This window comes from Lepisosteus platostomus, chromosome 3 (assembly GCF_059453375.1).
Source record: "Lepisosteus platostomus isolate fLepPlt1 chromosome 3, fLepPlt1.hap1, whole genome shotgun sequence".
Taxonomy (NCBI): domain Eukaryota; kingdom Metazoa; phylum Chordata; class Actinopteri; order Semionotiformes; family Lepisosteidae; genus Lepisosteus; species Lepisosteus platostomus.
Window position 1 is genome coordinate 60367805 of NC_142613.1, and position 27759 is coordinate 60395563.

The 27759-nt window shown below is 36.7% G+C and overlaps 1 protein-coding gene across 6 annotated transcripts in view; it reads right to left on the minus strand.

Annotated features, from left to right (window-relative positions):
* Positions 1-8570: 8570 nt before the first annotated feature.
* eva1aa (eva-1 homolog A, regulator of programmed cell death a) overlaps positions 8571-27759 on the minus strand; it is an 81853-nt gene continuing 62664 nt past the window's right edge. For 5 of the 6 annotated variants that reach the window (XM_088626268.1, XM_088626270.1, XM_088626269.1 and 2 more), the window contains 3 exons: positions 15982-16134; positions 12658-12834; positions 8571-11462 (listed from right to left, as the gene is read on the minus strand). In XM_088626268.1, the coding sequence (XP_088482394.1) occupies positions 11092-11462; positions 12658-12834; positions 15982-16134 (701 nt within the window). In that variant the 3' untranslated portion in view covers positions 8571-11091. The remainder of the gene's footprint in view (positions 11463-12657; positions 12835-15981; positions 16135-27759) is intronic. The other variant, XR_015935462.1, reaches the window with a different exon arrangement.

A 27759-nucleotide genomic window follows, 5' to 3' on the forward strand; every position in this document is an offset into this window, starting at 1 on the left:
ACTCTGTCTAATATTCACCCTTAATTTATTTGGTGAAGCAATTTTAGATGTCTTTACTGGATCTGGTCTATGATGTGGCTGTTTACACATATTGTTTAAGATTAAAATTATTATATAAATATAAGTTATTATCATTATTAATTAAAGTAAAATCACAGTGATACACAGTATATTAAGTGGCGTCCCATTCAGGGTGTACACTGACTCCCCCATGACCCTGGACTGGAATAAGTGGTTAGAAAATTGATGGGTATATATATTTAGTCAGAATATCCAATGATACTGTACATCATCCCACATTGAGCAAAGTTTAAAAATCCATAACCACAATAAGCTATAATGTTTAAAAATTGTGAAATAAATGACTTATTGCTGTTCAGCACCATAAAACAAATAGAAAAACATGAAATTTTAAGAATCAGACAAACTACACTATGTAATAGACAATGTTTAACAATTTAGAATAGGTTTCAAGGTGAGAATGGGAAACAGAAGGAGACTTAGAACTCCTTGTGTCATTTTTCAGTACCTAACAGCAGAAGACAAAACTGAGAAGACCATGTTACACACAGTTCATAGTCTTGTAGAGTATAAACAATAAAATAGACGCAGAGTGTAGCTACTGGTATAATTTATCAGGTGTGAGTAATGTAAAGGGAAAAAAAGGCAAACAAATATCAAGAACTCTGTGTTGCTCATGCAGCGCAAAAGTTACATTTAGGGTCTAAAATTACATCCAGACATTTAATTTATGCACAAAATGCTGTTTGCACATTATTGATAGCCATGTGTTGAAAATCAGATTTTCACAAATGATGTGGAAAACTAGCAGCATAAGTTCAGTTTGCTAGATGGATATATTTAGTTCAGTAGCAAAAACATTTGTGGCATCAAAAATTTTAATATGAGCAATACACCTTAAGAACATAAGAAACATTGCAGACAGAAGTTGGCAATTTGTTCCATTTAGCCTGTCTGGTAGTTAGTGGATAACTGCTCCAGGGATCTCATTCAACTGTTTGTTAAGATGCCAGGGTATCGGCTTCAACAACATGGCTGGGTAGTGTGTTCCAAACTCCCACAGCCCTAGGGTACAAAAAAGCATCACCTGTTCTCAGTTTTAAATGCACTTCTATGTTTCCACTTGTGCCCTCTGGTCAGTGTTTCACTGTCCATTCTCAATATGTTATAGATGTTCATTTTCTCCATAACTATTTTTAGTCTGAAGTTGACTGAGGAGGCTGGGGGTCAATGCCCACTTCTTTTATTGTTGAGACAGCACTTCACATCAGTTAAGACTTAGTTACTGACTGTAACCAGGATTCCCTAAACAGCTGTGCACAGCTGGCTCAGTGCTGTTGAGGAAAGGGTTGGGATTGTTTATCTAGGACTCTCTTAGCTCCTGGTGGCTCAGTGACCCCTGAAAGTTCCTGGGCACTCGCAGGCTTGTGGTGTGCTGCGTGAGGGTTGCACTTCTTCCATTCGAATCTCCTGTATGAGGCTGCATTACTTGTCTCTTGTTAAAAGATAAATACCGGACAGTACACGTCCTCATTCTCCTCCATGTGCAGTTGAAAATTTTGCAGCTCTGAGTTGGGAAGTGAAAAAAACATAATTCTGACAAATAAGAAAATGATTAAACAATGTTTTTTTCTATTGCCTGCAGTAAAAAAAAATACAGTATACGTGTATGTGTTTGTTTCCATTGCTAGAGGCAGACGAATCATAAGGCCATTGATCTATTTTCAGCAAAGAGTTGGCAAGAAAAGGGAACATGTTCAGTTCATATTGCTTATTGGATGGTTTGTAGCCTATTGATCTAAAATAAATCTTATCTTGGGGGCTTGGGAAAGTGCATTCAATTTCTTGGTCCCATTTCAGAAACTAAAACAGCAGAAAATCTGAAAAAAAAGGTGAAAAATAAAATGCAAATGAACAAGTAAAAGTTTATTCCATCCACAAAAGAGAAGAAAATAAACACAACGTTTCGGCTGTGGAGCCTTGTTCAAGTCCTGAAGTGCATGAAGCGTATGGATACTGATGCAGCTAACTACTTGAAAAAATACATTGATTTGTCTTTCTGGGAATTATGTTTTGTATCACAAGAAACTGTTTGCATGATAACATATTGTATATCACCAGGATGCAAACTGAAGTTCGTTATCTACATGGCATCAAAAGGAGTATCATGTAGAAATATCATAAGTACTGTCAATGAATCTCCTGACAATCTTTTTAATAGCAAGTACACTAACATTTTAATGGACAGACATGAGAGTGGTAAAAGTGTTATGCTCATTAAGATTTGTCATCAACAGAGCTGATTGACAGGGAGTCTACTGTGAATGTCACAAGCAAGTAGTGTGTGTTTCTACTGCTGGAAACAATACAAGCTGTAAGTCTGTGAGACATGCACCATATTTCAGATGTTAGCAGTTGGGATTCTGTCCCATTCCTCTTATAGAACCTGGACTTATTCACTTATTAATGTGTTTATTCACTGGTTTCTAATGCCCTTGATTCTGTATCAATACCAGTTCAATCATTAAGGGGTGCCGGTCTGTTTATCCATAGCATACCGATCACATTCTCATCTCACAAGAAAATGGTTGTTACATGACATAAGCAATAGATTACATAAGATCAAACTGAAATTTGCTAATTGAAATAAATTAATGTAAAACATCTGTGTACATTTTAAAATATACATACAGTAAACGGAGTAATATGATTTGTGTATGCTTATGTGGCATACTAACTCCATGCTGTTCCCAAAAGGAACCAGAAGGGGGCGACAACGCATCATGAAAATAAGTATGATGCTAGGGCAACACAGTGGCATTTTGAGTGAGAAGGATATTAAGTGAAGAATACTTATATGGAATTAGTCACGGGGTGTACCCACCTCACAGCATGGGAAGGGATTTGGTGATGTTGCAAGAAAAAACAAGAACAATATACTCCAAAGCAACACTGACAGAGGGAAGTGTAACTGGAGAAGGAGAGGCAGGACCCTGGACCAGGAAGGAGGTACTGCCTAGAAAGAAGAAGAAGCAGTTATGTTTTGGACCACCTGATCTAAGGGAAATCCTGTAAGCAACCTGACCCTGAACCAGGACTGACCGAGGGAAGCATGAAGGACATGGATTCTCACAATAGGGCCTTTGGGGAAGAACTAGACCTCATCTTCACCCCATTTCTCAGTAATATAAACCAATGTCAGATCACGTAGAATGTTAGCCTGATGTGCAGAAATACGGGATATTGTTCACCACCTGTTTCCAAAGGTTTGGTAACAACATTTGATGATGATTGGAGCTCACTGTGTAAATTGGCAAAGACACATCTGCACGTACAACATGGCTTTATATCTGTTCACCCACCCTCAACTTGTTAAATAACGAAAGCCCTCCTTTCCTCACAACCAAAGTATACAGTTTGTCATCAGCACAGAGCCATGCTAACCCCAGTCTTGAACCTCCAGAAGCAGACATCCAGTCTCCACCCTGAGCTTTTCTGGTTCTTCCTCTCCAAATCCCTCCAGAACTGCTGAAATCCGTATTTCCCCTTGTTGGGAAGTTTCTCACTTTCTGTACTGAGATGAGGCTTGCATTTTACACTGGGTGCCTTCCACGATTAAGGGAAAATAAATACAATTCTATACATATACAGTACAACCAATTGTGTGAGTTGTCAAAGTGAGCTGTCAAAGTGTCAAAGTATTTTTGTGCACCTGAACTAATTGAGGTTTGCCATAACAAAGGGGGTGTACAGTACAAACATATTTCAGTTTTGGATTTTCTTTGCAGTTTTGCTGACATTTAATTTCATTCACCTATAATTAATAATAGTAATTGCTTACACTTATAAAGCGCTTTTCTGGACACTCCACTCAAAGCACTTTACAGGTAATGGGGTCTCCCCTCCACCACCACCAATGTGCAGCATCCACCTGGATGATGCGACGGCAGCCATAGTGCACCAGAACGCTCACCACACATCAGCTATTAGTGGGGAGGAGAGCAGAGAGTAATGAAGCCAATTCATAGATGGGGATTATTAGGAGGCCATGATTGGTAAGGGCCAATGGAAAATTTGGCCAGGACGCCAGGGTTACACCCCTACTCTTTTCGAGAAAACAGAGAGTCAGGACGTCGGTTTTACATCTCATCCGAAGGACGGCACCTGTTTACAGTATAGTGTCCCCATCACTATACTGGGGCATTAGGACCCACATGGACCACAGGGTGAGCGCCCCATGCTGGCCCCACTAATACCTCTTCCAGCAGCAACCTTAGTTTTTCCCAGGAGGTCTCCCATCCAGGTACTGACCAGGCTCACACCTGCTTAGCTTCAGTGGGTTGCCAGTTGTGAGTTGCAGGGTGATATGGCTGCTGGCAAAAAGGTCACTTCAGATTTTTATATTGTACATCATTTATAATTAAACACAATGAGATATCATTGGAAGGGGGCGAATACTTTCACAAGGCACTGTGCATATTTTCAGACCCTCATAACCAGCACATAACTGCATATGTACAGTATATATTCATCTTCACCCCATTTCTCAGTAATATAAACCAATGTCAGTAATACTGTATTTGAATGGTCTATCACATTGTTGCTAAGATTGGTCTTTTTGTGTGCACATAATGCCTTGATGCTCACTTTCCGTGTTCTCTCACTTCCTGTCATTCTTTTCATCATTGGATGCTTAGATATCACTCTACGCATCATGCAGAAATTAAATAATGCTGCGAGTGAATTTTTTTTTTTATGAAGCCCTGATGGAAGCTAACAGGATTTTATGCCATTTATTTTTAAAATATATCATAGCTGATTCTATTCAAAATTGATTCTTGGTAATATTTGAGAATGGGATTGTACATACAGTATCTGTATATCACAATTAACATATTTACATGCCCCATTTTTACTCAAGAGGTCATAAAAATAAACATATTCCATGAAAAAGTCTCTACAAAGCAAGACTCTACTGCACCAGATTAGGAACAGCTCACAGACAAAGCTACTTCCTTCCGACAAGTACAGTAGTTCTCCACCATAGTGACTGATCAGCTCACAAGGGCCATGTTTAGATACTCTAAACTCGGCCCAGTTTCACTCTGACAGGCAGGCAGGTTTTCATGTAGGGGTCACTTAGGGTATAACCTTTTTCAAAATAGAGGGCCACAGTGAAGATAAACAGAAATAACAGAAGACAAATGTGGAGCCACACATACTGTAAAACATTCAAAGACCATCACAACAAATAATACATGACATTAACAATAGGACAATAGTGCATGTGTTAATGATTCCGTTCTTTATGTAATGAATAAAGCGAAAAACAAAACAGTATTTCATCACAAAATTCATTTTAAAAAACAGGTTTAGAGATGAGAGAGGTAAACCAAGAAGAATGTGTCAGTTATTAACTACCTATTAATTAAAATCTACAAAAGGCAGAGATGTGCCGTGGGAGTTTAATTACCTGAACAGTAATGAAACTATCTGTTTATGATGCACAACACCCACAGCTTTACACCGGGAAAAGTGGGAGTGTATTTAGATGCATTCAGTGTTTGCTTTTACTACACAAGTGAACTGCACAAGGTTCAAGCACCCTTGCCACTTTTTAAAACAGTTTAGTCTGGAGTGTACATTCTTTAATGGGGCTGGGACAGAAACAAATGAGATGCTATAGACGCTACCACATTAGCAGGAAATTGTGATGTCAGTAGAATCACAGAATCCTGGATAAACTGATGGAGAGGAATGTAACATAAACTATGTTCCAGAGAGACAGGAAAGACGAGGCGGGGGAAGTTTAACGCTATACTGCTAACCAAAAAGAGTTTTCAGTTTAAGGAAGCAAGCCAGAAGAATCAAGAATCTCTGAATCTATTTGGGTACGACTAATTAGAAGCATTCCAAAAGTATAGATTTAGGGTATGCTAAAGATGACCAAATGCAAGTTGTGATTATAAGTGCATTATGAAATGTGAAAGAACAAGTAGTTTAATGGGGGACATTAACTTCCCAAACAGACTGGGAAAGGCCTTTATGAATATCAGCAGCAGAAACTGCTGTGAGAATAAGCAGTCAAGAGACTTTGAAGGAAAGAAACAGGGATTTAAGAGAATTAGAATGGGAGAGGATAGATAAATCAGTAGAAAGTGGATGCCAACACTTTAAAGAGATTCTATTTGAAATACAGCACAAAGTAATTTCAAAAGCGAATAAATGACCCCCTGGTCATTAAAAATCCCAGGGGTGTACCCCGGCATCCTGCCCAAATTTCCCATTGGCCCTTACCAATCAAGGCCTCCAAATAATCCCCATCTATGAATTGGTTTCATTACTCTGCTCTCCTCCCCACTGATATCTGATGTGTGGTGAGCGTTCTGGCGCACTATGGTCGCATCATCCAGGTGGCGCACATTCCATCGCATCATCCAGGTGGGGCTGCACATTGGTGGTGGTGGAGGAGAGTCCCCATTACATGTAAAGCGCTTTGAGTGGAGTGTCCAGAAAAAGTGCTATATAAGTGTAAGCAATTATTATAATTATAAATGAAAAACTAAATACCAGTATCCCAAATGTTTCAACAAACCAACTAGAAAAAATATAAGGAAAAAGAGAGAGCTTTAGAAAATTATTTTAAAAAGCAACAGGATCGAGTTAAAGAAAAAAGAACAGTATAAAGAATGTATGGGTAAAAAATGATATTTGAAAGGCCAAGAAAGAATTTGAAAATAATATTAGAATGGCACCTAAAATAATCAATGTATTTTAGTACTACAACAAAAAAAACCAAGGATAGACAAAAATGGTGAAAATCTAGACAAGGAAAATCAAGGAAATGTCTGATTTTCTAAGCAAGTATTTCACTCAGACATTCACTAAGGAAGAAATCAACAACATACCTAGATCAATCAGTGGAATAACAGATTTCGGTACAGGACAGAATTAGCATAGAAGAGGGAGAAGTGTTTTGAATACTAGAAGCAATCAAGATTAGTAAATCCCCAAGGCCCACTGGTATCTTACAAATTATACAGATGAAAATGTGAAATGTTCTTCAGAAGCCATTGATGCAACTCCTCCAACTGTTGCTCAAGAAAGGGGTAGATCCCATGGACCGGAGAATTGCTAATGTACAGTCGTACCAAATGAGTGATAAAGTGAACCACAAAATTTTAGACCAAAAATCAGACTTCAATTCCATGTAAGGTCAATGAAATGATTATAAAAAAATAAACTACAGGATCATAAATATGGCAATATTATCCTAAAAAATAGTTAACATGAATGTAGAGAATGTACTGTAGGTCCAGAAAAAGGGTGAATACTCAAATTGTGGTGATGTACTGTAATTACTGGAGTACCACAAGCATCTGTACTATAACTATTGATCTGCTTAATTTACTGTTTGTCAGTTATCTACAATAGACTATGGAATAGTTAATACACCAGACAAGATTGCCAATGATAGCAGATTAGTGGGATTTGTAAACACTGTACAAGCATCAGATGAAGAAAGTTTGAGATATGAATAAGGCAAACATATTGAGTTTGACATTTAGTTACACAAGTGAAAACATAAAAAAACAAATGATAATTTCAAAATAAGAAACAATGTGCTAGATGAGTCTTCTTATGAAAGAGGCTTAGGTGTTTATGTAGACACAATTTATATCTTTTAGGCAATGTGGGGAATCAATTTAAAAAAGGCGAACAAAATGTTAGAATATATAGTTAAAAGCATAGAATTTTAATCAAGGTATATTCTGTTAAAATTTTATAATACACTTTGAATCCCTTGTAAATATGTAAATGTATGCACTTCTGATTGCCTCGTTATAGAAAAAAATATTACTGATCTGCAATCTGTTCAGAGAAGAGTAACTAGATTACTCTTGGGGCTTAAGGGAAATGTCCTTCACTGTCAGTCTAAAAAAAATTGAACCTTTTTAGTCATGCAAAGAGAAGACTATGAAAAGACATGATAACAAATATTCAAAATCCTATAATCCAAATATTCAAGGCACTGATAAAATCGGACTGTTGACTTTGAACAGTGAAATACAAACAAGACATCATAATCAGAAACTACGTGGAACTGCATTTAAAACTAAGAACAAGAGGCCCTTCTTTACCCACATGGTTCTGGAAGTATGGAACAAGATACCCTGCCATGTTGTTGAAGACAATACCCTGATTTCTTTCAGTAAAAGCCAGATGAGATCCTTAGATGAACTTACTACTAACTACCAAAGGGCTAGATGGGCCAAATGGCCTCCTCTATTTTGTTACCTTTCTTGTTTTCTCATGTTAGTTTGAATCCACTCTCATCCTTGGTATATTCATACTCTTGAGGGAGATCAGAAGGGAGAGTATTTTGGTTGTCTGAAGTGTTCTGGGTTAATAAATTATTGCCTTTTGCATTGCCCTCAATATACGGTATCACCACACCTCGAGGTACATCGAAATAAAAAAAAACATACAATGAAACACAGCAAATAACCGTCTAGTGCTTTGGAATTTTCAATTATTGAAGTAGAACATTCCTTTTAATAAAAACATTTATTTCAAACACAGGTCTCATTTTTGGTCTGATTAACCCAGTCTTTGGTATATCATACATTCCACTCCATTTAAATACAAGCATTTTTTCAAATCAATTATGTGTAACCTTGATAGTGTTGTACAAGTGACATTTTATACTTTATCTAACCTTTGTAGTCAAATGTTATAAAACACAGCATAAGCATGTGACTACCATGGGTCAATATTATGTAACTAATTGTGATATAACATCCAGAAAGGTGAATTAAAGCCATTATAGTACTACAGTACTACAATATTCTTTGTACACTTTCCTAGAGTCATTAAATATTTAGATAAAACGAAAGCAAAGCAGACACATTTATAATAAATTGCTGTTAAAAATTGTATGAAAAGTTGTACCATAACAGAAGGAAACTTATTATTTCATGTCAACATGCATCATATACTATAACAACAAACACAGAGGATTGCTTCAATGATTAAAAAAGCCCATAGTTATTGAAAGAAATCTGCCTGATTATCTTTCTGTTTCTTCTTGTGTTCTATGCTGGCTTGAAGAGCTGTTCTTCTAGAAGTTTCCAAATTGTTGCTCCAGTTTGGGGTCAGATGGATGGATTTTCCATCGAATGAGCTGATGGTGGGCTAGAGCGACAATCCGAAACATTACAGAAAAAATATCTAAACCAAATACACTTAAGCATGAGAGAAAATGAAACCTAAAATTGACTTTCACGAATATTGCACACCCTAGCTGAATATTTGTTGAAACTAGATGAAATGGTGAACAACTTAGTCAAATATGGATAACAACACTACTATTTTTGCTGGATACACATAACAACAGCACCCAGCAAAATATTGGGCATCCACATCAGGTGTTTAAGTAAATACAATTTCATAACAAATGTTACTTAAAATGATACAAGCCTTTCCTTATTGGCCTTAAAGACTGGCAATAGCTCCAAGAACATGTTGCATTAATAACCTTTCTTGATTTCCCCGTTAGCTTTATTTTTTGTCTTTACTCACTTGACCAACTGGAAGAAAACAATTGGTCTGGTGACATTTTAAGAAACAAGAAGCCAAGTCTTACAGATGTCAGTCAATATCTGCTATCCAAGGACAAGAGCCGATTCTTAGCTAGGATCCCTGCGCAGGAGGGAGATCTTCCCTTGACTGACCATGAGACAATAGGCCTGTGATAGCTCTGGTACTCCTGGGTTCTGAGTTTGAAGTGTTTCTATTGAGCTGCTTTTCAGCTTAGCTGTCCAGCCAAAGAGGAGTTCAGGTGTTTGTTTTGCGTTTGTGGCGTTTTGGATTATTTTCCTCACACCGATGGTACGATATCCCTTATACAGCAGGGATAACTGCAGTCCTGTGCTTAACTGACCACAGCTGGGCTACAATCTTGAGCTCCAAAGGAGGTTGACTACCAGATTGACCGGTATGAGAATGTGGAGTTACTGTTGTGTTTTTTGGCCCATTAGACAATTAGTGAACCCTGGGACCAAACCATCTGAAATACAAAACGTTGTTTCTTGTTTTTCAGAGCTATTTTTAAATAAAGTACTGCTTTGCTTTCATTATCTATGCATGCTCCCCTCACATCATAATTAGGAAAACCTTAGAAGAGTATCACTATTTCTAAAACATTACTTCATTAATCTACAGTCTAACTAGTAGGTTAAGGCACAACATTGTGCAGTTTCTCAAAAACAACATAATTAGTCAACCTCTTTGAGGTTTGTAACTGTTTACAAAATGCTGAGACATCTCAAGAAATGTGATAATATTCTTAGGAAAAATACAAATTATACAAATACTAGGATTTCATCCCTGAGGTGCCAGTCAAAGCTTTGCATTTTAAAAAAATATTTCATAGCACAAAAACCTCCAAAAGTTAAATATTAAAATAAACAATTTCACAAGGGTTGAGATGAATTCAAAACATTTTTGGTTCAAACTTTCACCATCAGAAATGCAGTTGTTCCTTTGATAAATATTCCACAATTTTGTAGTCCAATTTCTATTAGAAAGTGAGGATTCATAAGTCTTTTGTATCCCATCTCCATTAAATTTCCACTTTACATTATGTTACCAGAATGGTTTCAAACCATTATAAGCCAAGAGTTCCTGCTTTCATTCTTAGAGAAATCTAACTCCATATTTGCCCACATGGTCCAAGAACACACCATTTCCGTTTTGTTGTTGACTTCAATCCATATTGTGTCCAGTGATTATGGTAGAAATACTATATACATACACTTTATTAACAAAAAAAAAATGGTCAGTGCTTCTGTCACCCTTAGTTCATATGGATATAAAGCTTTGTAGAAACAGTGCTACGTTTCCAAAAGTCCTGTTTTCAGTCACATTTATATGCTAAATGAATAGCTTATTCTCACTGCACAAAGCAGAAGACCTCCTCCATTTTAATGCCCTCAAGGTCTGGCAAATTGTTATTATTTCCAAGCACAATCTAACAGGTCATTTTCACACACGGGGCTCCTCCCATCACTAGTAATAGCGGTTCAGGCTGCGTGTGCCTGGGATATCTGGCTGCCCATTCATCCAGATCTCCCTGATTATCCGTTCTCTCTCCTCCAGCCTCTGGGCTCGCTCCAGCTCCTCTGCAGAGGTGAAGACGTTCATATTTAAAGTCCTCTCGAAGCGGCGATGCCGCCGAGCAGACAGGTCGGAGGTGGTGTCCCAGTCACTGTCACTGTCACTGCTGTCACTGTCACTCTCCACTTTCTTCTGGCGCTTCTGGGGAACGGTAGTTTTACAGTCCGTCCGGCAGGATATCTGCACCACGAGTGCACACAGCGTGAGGATGAGACCGAGACACACTCCAGACACGAAGTACAAGGCTGCACGCTCAGGGTTTTCTGTAAAGAGAAAGTGCAGTAAGCTCAATGTATACCAGGAATTAACTAGCCATATCCTGCCATCATTGTTATTATTATGCAGTTTTATCAGCTCCTTCAAAAACACTCATATCTGTACAATAGCACACATAACATACACAACAGAGGAAATAAAATGGAAACCACAACAAACTGACTTAGTGAACTTAAATTATATACTTTTATATTAATATTAAAAGCACTAATGAAAAAATAGTTTTTAAGCATATATTTGTTTTTAAATATTGGCAACTGCAGTCTCTAATGGATATGGACAATAAGTTCCAAAGATGTTGTGTTACATATGACCATTGTATGGAGCCTGATCTGCTGATTCGGGTCTTCTTAGTTTGCCAAAGATCCAGATTAAAAGATGGACTATAATCATGCAATATTTCTTATGAGCACAAGAACTTTCAAGTTCACGCTAAAATATCACTGGGAGTCAGCACAAATGACAAAGTATTGTTAGTTACCACGTGCACTGCATGAATCTGGGCATACTGAAGCCTATCTAGTATCTCAGTATACAACCCTATAAGAAAGGTGTAACAGTAATCTAACCTTGATGAAATGTATGATGAAAAGATAAGATTGTCTTAACCCTGCACTGTTATGCAGGTGAAAGACCAATGTCACTGTGATGTTCAAATGTGCTTCAAACCATAACACAGAATCAACAGTAAAACAAAGGTTTCTAACTTCCATGAAAGATTTGATTTCAAAACCATCAACACCATTGAAGTGATACACTTTGTAGAGTTGATGTTGGGAGCCTTTGAGAATAACCTCACTCAGTCTTATAACTGTTTAGTGTCAACATTCTGTTGAATATCAGATGATGCCTTTAAAGTGCAGAAACCGGAAATAAGTACACATTAACACTGCAGTGAAACTGAAGCCAATTTTGTCCCATAGTAATCATAATGCTGTCTGCACTTAAAATGAAATTCCAAGCTACTTTATGATTTGACCAGAGGTAAAGGCCAATGGTCTTAGATGACAAAATCAGATTTATTCAGTGGTGGAGTGTAATTCTCCTGTATTGCAGATTGTACAATATTCTACCACTTATACAGTACATGTTATGCCATATGCAAATACATAAATATTAACATTAGTTTAGCTAGTGGCAGCCATGTTTCTTAATATAGAAAGGTCGTGCCCAGTTCTTTACCTGATATGTAAGTGTAGGCTGCCAGCACATTGGTGATGAGCGTCATTTCTGTGTTGATTGACCTGGACTCCATTGTGTGGTTCAAGACCTGCCGGTCATCTCCATCTACAGCATCCAAAAAGGGCTTTTCTTCCCTGGAATAAGTTTCAGACTCCCTTCCTCTCTTCTTCTTCTGTTCTGTAGGACACACAGATGAGAATTACATGTTGAGATCCCAAAGCTGGAAGCACTACTACATTTAACTTGCATTACATCAGCCTTTAGTCTGCTTCCATTTCATTATAAGAATACTACATGTGGATATTTATAGTACATTACCCCCAGTAAATTGTAGCTTGGAATACACATCCATAATATTAAAATACAAAACAAAATATTTACACTCACATTGCAATGAAAAAGAACAATTGTATTGTCATTCTAGGCATTTTCCAAATATGCATTAAATGTTCAGAAATTGGTATGAATTGTGATGAATTATAATAAAGAGAATGATGGAATTGGAAAATATGTCTATTGTGTACGGAAATGGAACATTTAGCTATGTTTGCATTTCCCAGTTACAATGAACCACTTAAAAGGCCTCGAATAAAAGGGTATTGTAAGGAGGTATTGCCTATAGGAGGAGTATTGTAAGGAGGTATTGTCTGAAGGCAAAAGGGAAGTAAACACTGGGTAACACCAAAGGATCAAAGAGTGTTCCTAAACATATATTCTGGTTATTTAACTACACAGTAAATCATTAGGACTGCCATATTAAAGAATAAGCAGTAAGCAGCCATTCCTAGGGATGTATTTAGCCAGCCTTCATAGGAATGGACCACGGCATAAATACAGGGAAGGAGCACAGACAAGAATAAGACATGAAAAGGAGGAAGCAGAATGGTGGGTGAGCTCCATTTTCTAACCAGAATGGGAACCAGATTCTGGCTAGGAAGCCTAAGCATTATTATAAGAGAGGTTACGGTCTTATTAATTTGAGAAAATTCTGATTTCATCTATTCTGGAATCCTCAGTCTAAAAACATTCTCTTCTATGTACAATAAGTGGTGCACTGTTAGAATATTTGAATTAGTTCCAATTCACTTAAGAGCATTTGTATTTTAGGAAGGAAGACTCACTCCTGAATAGAATCCATTTTCATTAACACACAGCTGCTATTGTTATGGATTTGGATTACGCGGGCAGAATTTTGGGTTACACAGGCCTATAGGAATTAGGACTGTGGAATTCACCAATTGTAAATAGCTTTATTATAACCATTGTGTATATTGTAAAATTGTATTAGTTTTTGTTAATAAATGTGTTGACCCTGAATTACTGTATCACCGTATAATCAGAATTGTGTCAGAAAATAACAAGAGCATACATCTGTGTAGTGCTTGGGCAATTTCCTGACCCCAGAGTCAGGGAAACAAGTACATTTCAATCTTTATGTGAAATCTTTAACTTTTCCCTTCTCATTCTTAATGTTCACAAATTCAGTGCCAAGACATGGTTATGTTTCCCTGTCATCTTATACTGTACATGGCGCTGCAAATGGAATTTGAGTAAAACCCTAACTGCGGTTTAGATTTAGAAAGAGGTGGGAGAAGGGAGGTGGTTATTTTGAATACAAACAGCGCTGCCTTGGTTTTAATTCAGAAACATAATCTGTAAAAGAACTAAACCTCAGCGTGAGGGGTGGCAATCGCCCACTGTCAGACCTCACAGGATGTTTGTGTCGCAAATACTATTGAAACACAATGAAAGAGTTACTTGTAAAAAGTACCCCTCAGGCTCAAACACTGCAGTTATTAGTACTTTTAAATTTTAAATAGCTATTACTATTTTAAAAGACACACATAATTAGGCCCTTATTATCTTTTCTGTTACAGTATGTATCCCAATCCAACACCAAACTCAGCCCAAACTCCACTGACAGTAAAGATGGCACAGACTACTTTTAGATAGATACTTTATTAATCCCGTGAGGGAAATTGCAGAATTTTGGCAGCTAGAAGTTAAGCCTTTAGTATGATTATTGTCAGTTAAAGAAAAATAAATGACAATTTTCAGTATATTAAACTACTTACAGCACCGTTGCCCTGTGTGCCTTTCACGAGTTGCTAGCAGTAAAATTAAATGCAACACAGTATCTGCTGTAAAACAGCTCAGACTTTTCTCCTTCCTTTTGATACTGGTACACATGAAGAACTAACTAGAAACCTGTTTTTCCAGAACAGAATACCAAGCAGGGACTCCTGTTGCATGTATGGCTTTAATTATATGTGGCACTTAAGAATGGTTGTGCTTTCTGTGAAGCTCTTTCAGAAAAGAGCTACATTATTTTTAAATAAACACTTGCTTGGGCACTTGTCTATTTTTGAAAACAGGATCTCTTAGTTTTGTTTTTCAAACTGCCTTGAGAGGTTCAAAGACATATTTTCACATTTTCTTTTCACTGTAATTCCTGTTTCTTGAACTCCAATTGTTTAAGCCCCTTTAATTAATCTTTTGGTCAAGTGCCATTTTATTTCACAAGTTTTCTCCTTTGTGTCCTGGTTTCAAATCTTGGAAGCATTTTAGTTTTTTTTTCCCACTTTTTACTAAATTATTTTCAGCATATTTACAAAGCATTTGCTGGTATATTTTTGTTGGATTTTTGTCTTGTGTGATTACTATTTTCCTGTTTTTGCAGTTAAAAATAACATTTATCAGTCATGTGAAGTTTTCCTTTTCTCCATATTTATGCATATTTTTGTTTCTGTTTTATTTCACTTAATTGGTTCAAGCTGGATTAAGCAAAGTGTGCTTATATAGTCTTTTCTCCACTATGGCAGTATAATGATTTCTGTATTACACACTTCAAACTTTTGATTATCTTTGTCTCATTTTATCTTTCCAAATATGCTCACTTCTCCTGTGAATGAGAGGGACGTACAGTACCAAGTTCTTCTAAGCGAAGGAGAAAATTTTACAGACACCTAGTTTTAAAAATACCTAAAAATATTTAAGTAAAGAACATTTTTGATACACAATCAGATTTCTGTTGCTATTTATCACACACTTCTACACTACCTACCATTGCATTTCCAGAACTATGAACGAACACACAGTTTTCTCAATTAAGGCCATGGGTGAAACATCATATTGGTAGATTTCTATATACTGAGATTGATCTAAATATTGATGTAAATCACAACAGCAAAGCTGACATTTGCTGAAATACAAATATATGTACTGTTAATATGTCAGCTTAAATGTATTTTTCCTTTAAGCTCAAATGCTGATGTTATAATTTACATAACAGGAAGTGTGAATAGGAATAAAGAATTAAATTACCTGGCAGGGAACCAGTTGTTACAAATGTTGGCCCATCAGGAAGAACACCGTCTCCTATAATGTTGGGGTCGTGTAATCTGGGATGCTCTGGAAAGCTGTGGTTGTGAGAGACTGTTCGCTTGGAATCAATGTCCTCCAGCAGTTTCTTTGGGACTGAAGTAAAGGAAACAATTTGTATTCTTAGTCACATCTCACTGAATCACCCAAACTTTTATCCAATTATTGAGAGCACTTTTCCCGAAAACATTCTCAGCATCCACCTCCATATCCTGTTAGTCATCATTATTGTTCCTGTATACTTGCATGCTGTGGATATTTCTCATCTTGATTTAGCTCCTCCAATCTGACCACACACTTTACATCATTCCCCCCTTTCCCTCTTATCAGTATGATCCACTTTTTACTGGAAATCTCCAGCACTCTAAATAAATACTGAATGAATTAGTTCTGGCTAGAGAAACTTGAGAGGAATATCAGTTAATACCGAAGTGAAATTCCTTTTAGATTCTCATTTAGAATCACTTCTTGCATGTCTCACAACAACAGCAGCAACAGCAATTTATGTCACATCTTCATCCCAAAGCATTTAACATGTATAGGGGACCCACTTCATCCACTTTCATCCTGAAATGGGGCGGCCAGTCTCTGCCAGCAGCCACACTGAGGCAATAGACAAGAACTTCTCCTATTGAATTAAGACAGGAACAGAGTTTAGCCAGGAAACTGGGGTTACACCCTTACTCTTTCCAACAATACTGTGGGCTCTTTGGTAACCAAGTAGTCAGAATCTTGGTTTACCATCATACAGTATCTAGAGAATGGCACCTCCTATATCATAGGCAGGCCATTCAGCACACTGGGGAACTGGATTAGGAACTTTGGGTCCCAGGGGAAGCATGCCACCTACTGGTCTACCAGCACCACTTGTAGCAGCAGCCTGGTTTTCCTTCAAACTTTCCACTCCAGTACAGACCAGGTCCAGCCTTGCTGGGTTCCAATGGTGATTACTAAATAATGAAATCACTGAAGAAACGGTCAGAGAGCTTGACATGTTCTGTATCTTTTTTTTACTTTGTCTAATGTTTCCAATATTTCCCCAGAAGTAAATTATCAATTCAAAATGTAAAAATCATTATATTCACTTAATTGCCAGACAATTGGCAAAACATAAAAAACCCACCTCGATCACTTGCACGTTAGGATGTGATTGTGGCAATGTTAATGTGTTACTTTACGCTGTTTGGGGTCATAAAAACCAGGGAAATGTTTACCAATGATGGATGAAGCAAAATGACATGACTGCTACAAGACAAAAGGGAAGATGCCAAGAAGTGATGCTGAGGGCAAGTATGTCAATGTCCAGGGTCTCTGGTCTGGCGTGCATTAGTCAACAATATCATGTCTGCCACTGTGAATCAACTGCACAGGATAACTCTTCACCAACAGCAATCAGGGTAGCCATGCACAAGGCAGTAAAGTACAGTGTAATTAAAAATCTGTGACAAACAAATTTGCTCTACTGAGGAACCTCCAAAACTCCATTCACAAAGAGCTCAATTCACATACTTACACAGAAAGTGTGATTAGAAGTCTGTCTTTCTTTAAAGGCTTTCTCAACATTTAACACACATACACATAAACCCCCCCCCCCATCATGCTCAATAATAAACCTACAAATTCTTCCATCATTCTTCATTGAATATGACAGTGGTTCCGTAGTATATTACTCAAATACTTTTTTAAAAAGTGATTTAGAAACCACCTAACAAAGCATTGTCTGATTTAATTTTCAAACGGAAAAGAAATGACAATGCTAATTAAAGGATTTGTAGACTAGTGAATACTGATGTCGAATTAGAGAAAAATGTTTGGACAGATCTTTAGTAAAAAAAGTTGGACGTACAAAATTTCCCAAGACTACTTAGGCACTTCTCCAAACTCCTTTGAAAGGACTATAAAAAATCCCACATCAAAATCACCAGGGACACAGAATCACTATTTTTATCTCCCTGGGAAAGATTAATAAATGCATCTTAAATCCCAATATTTAAACAAAAGACTTAACTTTAAAACTAAAAATTCATTTTTTGAACACAGAGTTTGGAATGGCTTCAAGGTTACAAAACCGGGCTATTTTAAATATTCCTGCATTACTATAAATTGCTCAAATAAATGTCATTAAAATGTATCATTTTCAAAATTTATTATAATTAAAATTTTGTTTATATTGGAAAATCCTTACTTAACATTTATTTTCTGAGCAAATATTTGCTTATGGACAAATTATTCTCATATAGATATACCCAGTCTTTGAACAAACAGCTTTTATTGTTCTTTCCCTACCGCCTTGAGATGTTGGGAAAAATCCAACAAAATTCTTGGATCCACTTGTGTTCAATGAAACAACTATGCAAACAAGACAGCACCAGTAATTAAATGCTGCATCCTCCCTTCTGGTCCAGATGAAAGTGTCTTGCAGAGTGGCAATAACACACTTTAATAGTATAACTTCCTTTGGCAAACATAAAATGTTCTAGACTGGGAGATGGAAATTAGCTGTTTGATTCTGATAAAACAATGTGGCTGTCCTCCATCCAGTGCATGCATAATTAAATTCATCTGCCTCAGTCTGTGAGAAAATCCCCACTTCTTCTGTTCACGATGCCAGACGTCTCCTGTGTTTCCTTTGAAACCATCTTTTGCTGAATGGGCAATGCATTGAGTAACTTGCTCATCGCACAGGAATATTAAATAAAAGCGGTATGGACTGCTCTTTGGGGGCAGAGAATAAGAGCTTCTTTTCAACAGCCCATCTATGATTCTCTGCTGCACACCAGCTATAAGGACTTATAGCTAGAAGACACCTTTTCTTACTTTTCTTAATACATTACTGTATATATACTGTTTCCTGGGGAGGTTTTGAAAACGTTTAATTGTTTGCAATGCCCACTGAAAAGGAGGTGACATCTAAACCAGGCAGAATGTCATATTTCTTTTAAAGGGATAACAGTCACAACAAAAATAAGAACAAAAAAGGATAAATGCATGTAATGGCCAATAAACTACTAATTTAAACTATTCTATTATTGCAAATTTTCCCATGATCACACAAGTGGATGTTGACATCTACACAGGCATTTAATTAGACAAGCATGGCCATGATTTGGACAGTTGCTTTCTCTTCCTTACTACAAATAGTTGGTACTGTATGACTCTTCTGCTAGATCTTAGCCTTTTTCCTCACATCCAATCCTCAATCCAGGATTTCCTCAATCCAGGACAATGCACAGCAATAGTGTATATACTGAGAGTACTTTAATTGCTCTGTTGTAAACAATCATTTGTAAAAAACAAAATCTGATCTGAAAGGTAATAATAAGTATACAAATGAGCAAAAGTGCAAATTAACATATTTTATACAATGACTGAAGATATATTGGCAAGTTAATTTGTTTTGTTGGTTATTACAAGGAACACATTAGTGTCAATGGGATTGAAGCTGGGATTTTCCAATCACATGTAAGTGATTTGGATCATGGTATAGGCCTCCTTAAAATTCCAGCTGTCAAATTCCTGATGACACAGCCAAGGAGGACAGTTGAATAAGAGACACACAAGACGAGATTATAACAACTAAAAGAGTTGCAGATTCACTACATTATAAGCACGTACAAGCCAAGTAAAACAATTTCACTAGGTTTCAAGTTTTGAACATTGTAATCGCAAAAAAGACTGCACCAGGAGAATGAAATTAATTAAATACAACTGGTAAATTATCAGCTTTAATAAAGGTTTTCGGGTCATCTGAGCATGCATGATGGCAAATTAAAAGAGTGCAATTACATGTGTGTATATTTCTTAAATTCACTGTTAATATGAATTAACCACTCCTTCTTTTCTATTAATGCAATGGAACTGAAAACGTATACATACATACAGCATCTTCTTTACAGCTCTTTTAATCCCAAACCTTCTACAAACTCTTCCTTTTACACAGTTCCTCAGCCGTTTTGTCATTTATACAGACATAAGACTGACTATCAAACCAACATCATCAAAATGCAGTCTTCATTGAGGTTATACAGTACTTTTCACACGGCATGAAGGGAGCCCTCACCTGAATAAAAAAAAGAGTCCTTGAACACCAAACCCACAAGGAGTTCCCACACATAGAACTGCATTCCACTTGCACTCTCTGTTCCCCAGATCACCAACCACAACCTCTCCATTGTACAGAGTAGCCCTTCATCTGGAGCTTTTCTACAGACTCACAGACTTTTACCTGACTATCTACAGTAATAAACAAATCCTTCTTGGGTAGAGTTCGCTTAACTGTCCACATCTGACGTCCATGTCAGGCACTTTCTGTTGCAATAGAGCCCCACTGTATCCTCTGCAAATGCTTCAGGTGCTGCTCTTCCTGTCTCTTCTGGGATTCAATATTGGTCACACGTGGGCTTTAAGCCTGCACTCCCTAGACAGTAGATAACTCCGCCATGGCAAAAGACTGGATCTTCTACCACAGTCCAGATTTTAGGGGGGTGTGACATCACTTATGTAACTGACTCAGTCCATGAGCCCTATTGCAGTATAGAACTAAATATCCAATGACACACACATGGCCATACTGCCCATTTTAAGATCTCCTAAAAAAGACACCATTTCTCTTATTTCTCTTGTAGAATGTGCCCCCTACCATTTGCATTGGTAAAACGGGAAGAAAAGTGGCCAGCCAGGGCCAGTAGCCAAACAGGCTGTGATTCATATATGGTTCACCCAATATAGACGTAAATACCCTCGAATTAAAGTGACATTCTGCACTTTAATTTCATAGTCATTGTTTTATTTCAAATCCACTGTGCTGGAGTACAGAGGCAAAACATCACAAATTGTGTCACTGTCCAAATACTTATGGACTGCACTGTATCTTAGATGTAAAAGTACCTTAAGTAGTCATAGAAGATTTTAGTTCCTGAAATCTATGAAACACCTTAAATATTAATGGGCAATATTGTGCCAGTAGAGTAACTACAGTATATATACCTATTGTATTTGTACTGTACTGCCATTTACAAAAATTCTAAATGTTGAAGAAATTACTGTTAAAATGTGACCATGACTAAATAGTGATTAAATGTGATACAGTATGTTATAATGTTAAAATAAACATAAAGTGTACTTTGCACAGAGAATTAATGCACTTAAAACCAAAAATATCATTAAACGTTTATCACAAACTGGAAACATATAGCAGCCAGTGTTCACAGAAGAAACAGCAGTGATAGAGCAACTTTAGAACTACACATTCTTAATTCTTTTATAAACCCTATACTTCTTCAGAGCAAACTTTTCAAATCTTCTTCACTATATCACCTCCTGTATCCTCTTACCAGAGTAGCAGAGTAGACAATTATCTAGTTAGTTTAATCAGCTTTGTACTGCACAGAAGAAATAAGTGCTAAGAAATAAGATAATACATCTAATTAAATAAGGAAGTTCACACAACATACACAGTGATAAATCTAAAACATAGTAGAATACTGAAGAAAACAGACTGAGGGTAACTACAACTTAAAAATAAATCATAAAGTGAATGAGACTATCATGTTTGTGCCATCTAATAACATTCAGTATGTTGAGATATAAGAGGGTACTCCACTCACAGCTTGTTAGAGTAAATAATTTATTCTTGAAAGAAGATTTATAACTTACTCATTAAGACATCAGTTAGTGGTCATCTGACTAGGTGGAAAAAATCCAATGCATTCTTAAACACAATTTACATATTAAGCATTACAGTCTCAAATTCTAAAATATTAAGCAAATAATTTAGTTTGGAGTTGGACCAGGAGATGTCTTCACATAAACAAATCACTACAGAGGTCCTATTTACAGCTGTCTCTCCAGACATCAAGAATTATATTGGTCGATTAAATTTAAAAAATCAAGCAAGGAGAAGATTTAATAGTTAACAGACTCTATGTGCTTTGGCTCTACTGCTAAAAAATGGATTAGCCATCTACTAATAATATATTACAAATAAGGGAAGGAGAACAAAGCGACAGTTCATCAGTCAGAAGAGGCGGATTAGAAACACGTGTGCACAGCCCCTTGTATTTAAAGGGCCTGACCAGCTGTGCCTGGATTCAATCATCCCCCAGTGAAGTTCTATTTAAATTGTGACTTCAAAGCCCAAACAAACCATTGTTAATTTGATTCCTGTAAAGTTTATGAATGGCAGACGTGGTTATTTGGCATCTCTAAAATATTGGAGTAAATGCTTTTCGATGCTGCAAGATAGATTTATGATTTTTTACGTGGCTGTCTCCCAACACTATCACATTATGCGACTATACTGTACCTAAATAGGAGTGAAGCACTAAGGCAACAGCCATTCTTAAATCCTGTCTACAACTATGGACATCAATGGAGCTTCCAATTTGCTAAACTAAGGTTTTAAGTAGAGTACAATCCAGTTGGTTCCCTCTCCTAAATGGCTCCACTTACAAGAAGCTCTATAAATAGCTAATTTTATGGTCCTACAAATTTCCCCATGGTCTCTGCCCTGCGCAAAAAGTGAAATTTACAGTGCGGCTGATAGTACATCAGTTAACTGAACCCAGCTGCAATTCATTAAGAGAAAAGGATCCAAATGGGCAAATGGGACAAAGTCTTGCTTAAAAGCACACAATGGTGACACTCAAGTTAGTGGATGCTTAGCTTGTGACTAGAAACTTGTTGACACAAGAACATCTTGCCTTGGTTTAAAATGCGAACTAACACAGAAGCCAGAAAAATGGTAATGAGGGGTTAAACCTTGCTACTGGATATGCTTGTTTGCACCACAGAGTCTTACAGGTGCACAGTTAATAGGAATGCTCTTCTACACCTGACAGTGCTTGGGCCAATTGCTCTCACATGCAATTGCACTTTCACGGAGGTCACTGCAGAAACCTGCTGGATCTGTTTCTCAAACTTTACTTATTTTGCCAGTACAGCTTATGACATTGACAAAATTAGATGTTTGTTAAAAGATATGAAGCAACACAAGAGGAGCTCAACTACAGCTTTAACAAGAAGCCAGCATATATAGGGGCCTCTCTTATTTCAATGATTTACATTATATTAGCAGAGGACTTATTTCTTTGCAACAATGACACAGGATAAGTGATCTGAATGTGAAATAATAGTTGTATCATGTGCATGTCATAAGTAATGAAATGTAAGGCAAAGAGCATCAAGTGTAATGCTTGGTGTGGTGGACAAGCACAAAACAGCACACAGTTCCTGTCAAAGTACAGCAAGGTAAACTTAGCTTGTGTCAGTTTAGACTGCTGCACTGTCATGCATAAAATAAGCACCAACCCACAAGTATTTGAATTTGCTTAATATAAGACAGGAAACAAGGCTGAACTGTTTCATGACAGGTTCAGTTAGGAAGCACAGGAGTTTCTATAACAAACTACTGAAATTGATGGCTAGAAGAAACAAATCACTCCACACAATGAAAAATAATGTACAATGACAGTGGCAAAGGTAGTACCCACAGACTGAAAAGAATCTAATGTACTGTCCATCCTTAAGAAAGGTTAGAAGACAGAACCAATTAATTATAGACCAATAGGTCTGACTTCTATTACAGTAAATGTAAGGTTATGGAAACAATTTAGAAAAGGTAGCTCTTGCCTATCCAACTTAACTGTATGTTTTCTGAACAAGCAACAAGAGTGATATATACACAGGCCATATGATGTGATGTACTGTATTTCAGTTTTCAGATTGTTCGTTATAAAACATAAAACATGTCATAAAAGATTATTTCTCAAATTGCAGGCAGTAGGCAATTTGGGAATCAAAGCATACAGTATGGAAACACAAGGAATGAGAGCTGGTTAAAAAAAAAGTAGAACTAAAGAGTGAAGAGTCAACATGGGTGATGTAATTGTTGGAGTACCACAATAATGGAATCTATAGGAGAACCACTGTTCTTTTTATGTTGGCACATAATTTAGATCGCCTAGGCAATATGGAGAAACAAAATGGCAATATATTGTTATATTATATCATTTGTAAGGCATATAATCTTATAATTGTATAATGCACTAGTACGGCCTCATTTAGAATATTGTATACAATTCTGATCACCAAGTTATAGAAAACATATTGCTGCTCTGAAATCTATCCAGAGAAGCGCAACCAAATGTATTGTAGAGCTTTAGGGAATGTACTGTACTGCACTAGCAGACTGAAGAAATCAAACCTAGTCTTGAACAGAGAAAACTTCAAGGGGTCCTGAAAGAAGTATTCAACAATTCTTAAAGGCACTGGCAGTCAACCCAGTGGATTTCTTCAGAACGAATAGCAAAACATGAATCAGAGGGCCAGAAGTGGAACTACTTATTTAAAACTGTTATTTAAAACCAATAACAGGAGTCTCTTCTTTACTCAAAGGGTTGTGGGAGTACGGAACAGGCAGAACAGCACATTGTTGAAACCGACAGCTTGGGTTCTTTTAAGAAATGGCTGCAAGAGATCCTTGGATCTATCACTATCTATCACAAACGCTGTATGTACAAGGCTTCCAGTGTAGCAGATGACCCCTCCCACCCTTCCCATAAATTATTTTCCCTACTACCATCTGGAAAAAGATATCGCAGTATACGGGCTAACTCCACCAGATTCTGTAACAGCCTTTTCCCACTGGCTGTTAGGCTTCTCAACACCCTGGTACTGTACCTACTTGCACCCACTCCAATTCCAGAAACAAGGTTTAAACTCTCCCAGTGCTTAGTGTATATTGTGTGATGTATTTTTTGTACTATTCTGTAACAGCTAAATTGCACTATGTGTATATCCTGTGTACGCTGCCTCTGTTCCGGTGTACACTGTCTCAGTTTGAACAATCTTATTTATTAATATTAGGATTATTAGTCCTGTCTACATTGTCTATGTCAGTGTCCTGTCTGTAATTGCACCGTGGACCAGGAGGAACCATATTTCTTTCCACTGTATACTTGTATATGGCTGGAATGCCAAATAAACTTGAACTTGAACTGGATCCATTAGCTTTGGAAACCAAGCAAGCTAGATGTGCCGAATGGCTTCCACTCAATTCTGACCCTTCTTATTTAGTTAAGAAAGCTTGACATTCAGCCGTCATTCAATTGATTAAAGTGAACTGGCACCCAAAAAAGCTGAAATTGGGAGTGTAGAAAAGTAAAAATACCAATCTGTACTGAAACAACTGTTACGCGATTCAAAACATGTACTAAATAATCAGATGTCATATGTTTCTAAACTGCATTCAACAAATGCAGCTGGGAACTGCTGTCCCAGTTTCTCAGACCGCTTATTAAATCTCGGTAACAAAATAAACTTATTGAGGAACTTTATGAAAATATTAGAAGTCGTCATGTTATAGCAAATTCGCATTTAAGTTTCCACAAATTGTGACGTGATGTCACCATAGATGTTCCTGCTCACTAGTCTCTGTAATGACTAATGTAATGTGATGTACGAGCAATTAAGTACAGGTTGTGCAGCAGACATTTCACCCCAGAAATGCTCCATGCACTCTGCATGCACAGTTAACAAGTAAGTAGCATTTGTCCACAAAGCTGTCTCATAATCGAGAGTAATATTTCTATTGGATAAAAAGAAAAGTATTTACAAGCCTGATTCTTTACAATATAATAAAGTGAAATCATGTCACCAGAAGTTTTGTTGCCTCATTTTGAATAGCAGAATATGGCACTGTGCATACCTGGAAATTATATCTATTTTGCGATGTAAATTGGAGGTTTTAGATACTGCTTTATATATTATTATTATCTTATAGACGATCCTCCCAAAAGACCAAGAAAACCTCAACAGGATTGCATGGAAATAGAACGCTCTTGTAGTTTAAGAAAAGAAAAAGATTAGACTTAAGACAAAGCCATTTTAGTCCATTTAGGTTGTTTGGTAGTTAATAGCTAACTGATCTGAGGATTGTTTCTTTATTGTAGAGCACTGTGACTGCATTTTCAAACAGCACAACTTCCTGCTATAATTAGGGTCTTGCAATTCTTCACATACAGTGGTTAACACTCCATGCTAAAATACAGTGATTCACTTAATAAGATAGGACCTAAACATTTTCTAGAAAACTTGAGAGCATAAAACATGCTATATATTCACAAACAAAATTCCACCTGTGCCAAATCAACACCTGCTTTTTGCTTATGAGAAAATAAAGTTGGGAAGTGACATGTCTTCTGTGTTTTTACATTTGTTTTGTAACATTAGGAGTTTGTATTTTAAACTTTAAAATGGTGGTAAACTTAGCATGTCTCTCGTTCTGTTAAGTGACTTTTGACTAGTTCCTTATATAGGCTATGACACTGAATCCTGTGGAGCCATTGTCTATCTACTAGTAATAATTTATGTGGAATCCGCTAGGAGCAGCTGCTTTGTCTTGAGAACCAATGACAGTAAAGATGTAGCTCACTGCAGCACAGGTTTCTGGTAAGCATTATTGAAAAACAAGGTGAGCATTAATTTGGTTTCTTCTACAGATAAAATAGCATTATTTTGACTTCATGCTGTACAGTTTAAACTTTATTTGTAATATGGATTAAAAAATGTTATTACACAATGTGAAGCCTTTTTGCAGTTCCAGTAAGGAAAGTCAGCCCAATAATTTATTAGCAGACTAAACAAAGGAGTGGAGTGGAGTTCAGATTCCAGATTCTTACAGTATAGAACCTGAAACCCTTTTTTATTCTTAGGTGGCAGACCTCATTTGCCTTATTAAAATCAGAAAGTATGGTGAAAGAAAACTGTCTAAAACTAAACCTTTAGTTATTTTTTGTTAGTCGAATTGGGACTAATCTAAACCCAGAATCATACCTTTTTAAAAAAAGTTAATTCTCTATAAATTTTGAAAAAGAGAGTGCTTCAGAACTACACAGATAGGGATTGTAGCTGTCCCTGTGTGAAAACAGAGCAGGACTGTTTTTTTGTTTTTAAAGAAATGTTATAGTTAAATTTTCTGCTGAAAAAGAAAAAAAAAGTTGTATACTAAAGTTGTATACTAGTTTTATCTACTCCGTTTTTCAGAAAATCATCTCAGAACCCATAACAGGGCAATGCATAAGAGACATTTTGTGTTTGCATGCATTCTGATTCTACAGTCAGCTCTCAGCTGTTTGATAGCCTTTAAATAAAAAAGGCGTGTGAGAAAGTCTCTGGGTTAAACTCTAGGAAAGGTCAAGAAATTCTCAGCAAATCTCCGCTGGCAGAGCACATGTTCTTTCGAAATTCAGACTTGTCTTTTATTTCTGTTCAGTACAACTTGTCTGTCCATGTCTCCAAAGCCAATAAAACATTCAAAGAATTCATTTTTCAAAATTATTTTTTTTATATAATTATTATTATATAGAGATTAATAATCCTAAATGTTAACTTTCATGTCTCCAAAATGATAATTATAGGAAGGTCTCAAGCAGGAAGGTAAAGACATCTTCATCTTCAGTTTAAATGCCTGTGCTAAGGACTATCCTTATGACCAATAAGAAAAAAGACTAATGCCCCATTAAAAGTTTTTTTTTAAATTATCTGTGAAGCTTGGGATATTTTTTCTTGTCAGCGTTTGTCAAAGGTAAATAATAAGATAGTTTTCCTGTGATTTTAGGAAAGAAACACAAAAACATACAGGTACTTTAGGAATCTTAGAAAAGAAAAGGGCAAAAGCCTTTTGAACTATTTACATTTGCTCCGATTCAACAAATTATATCC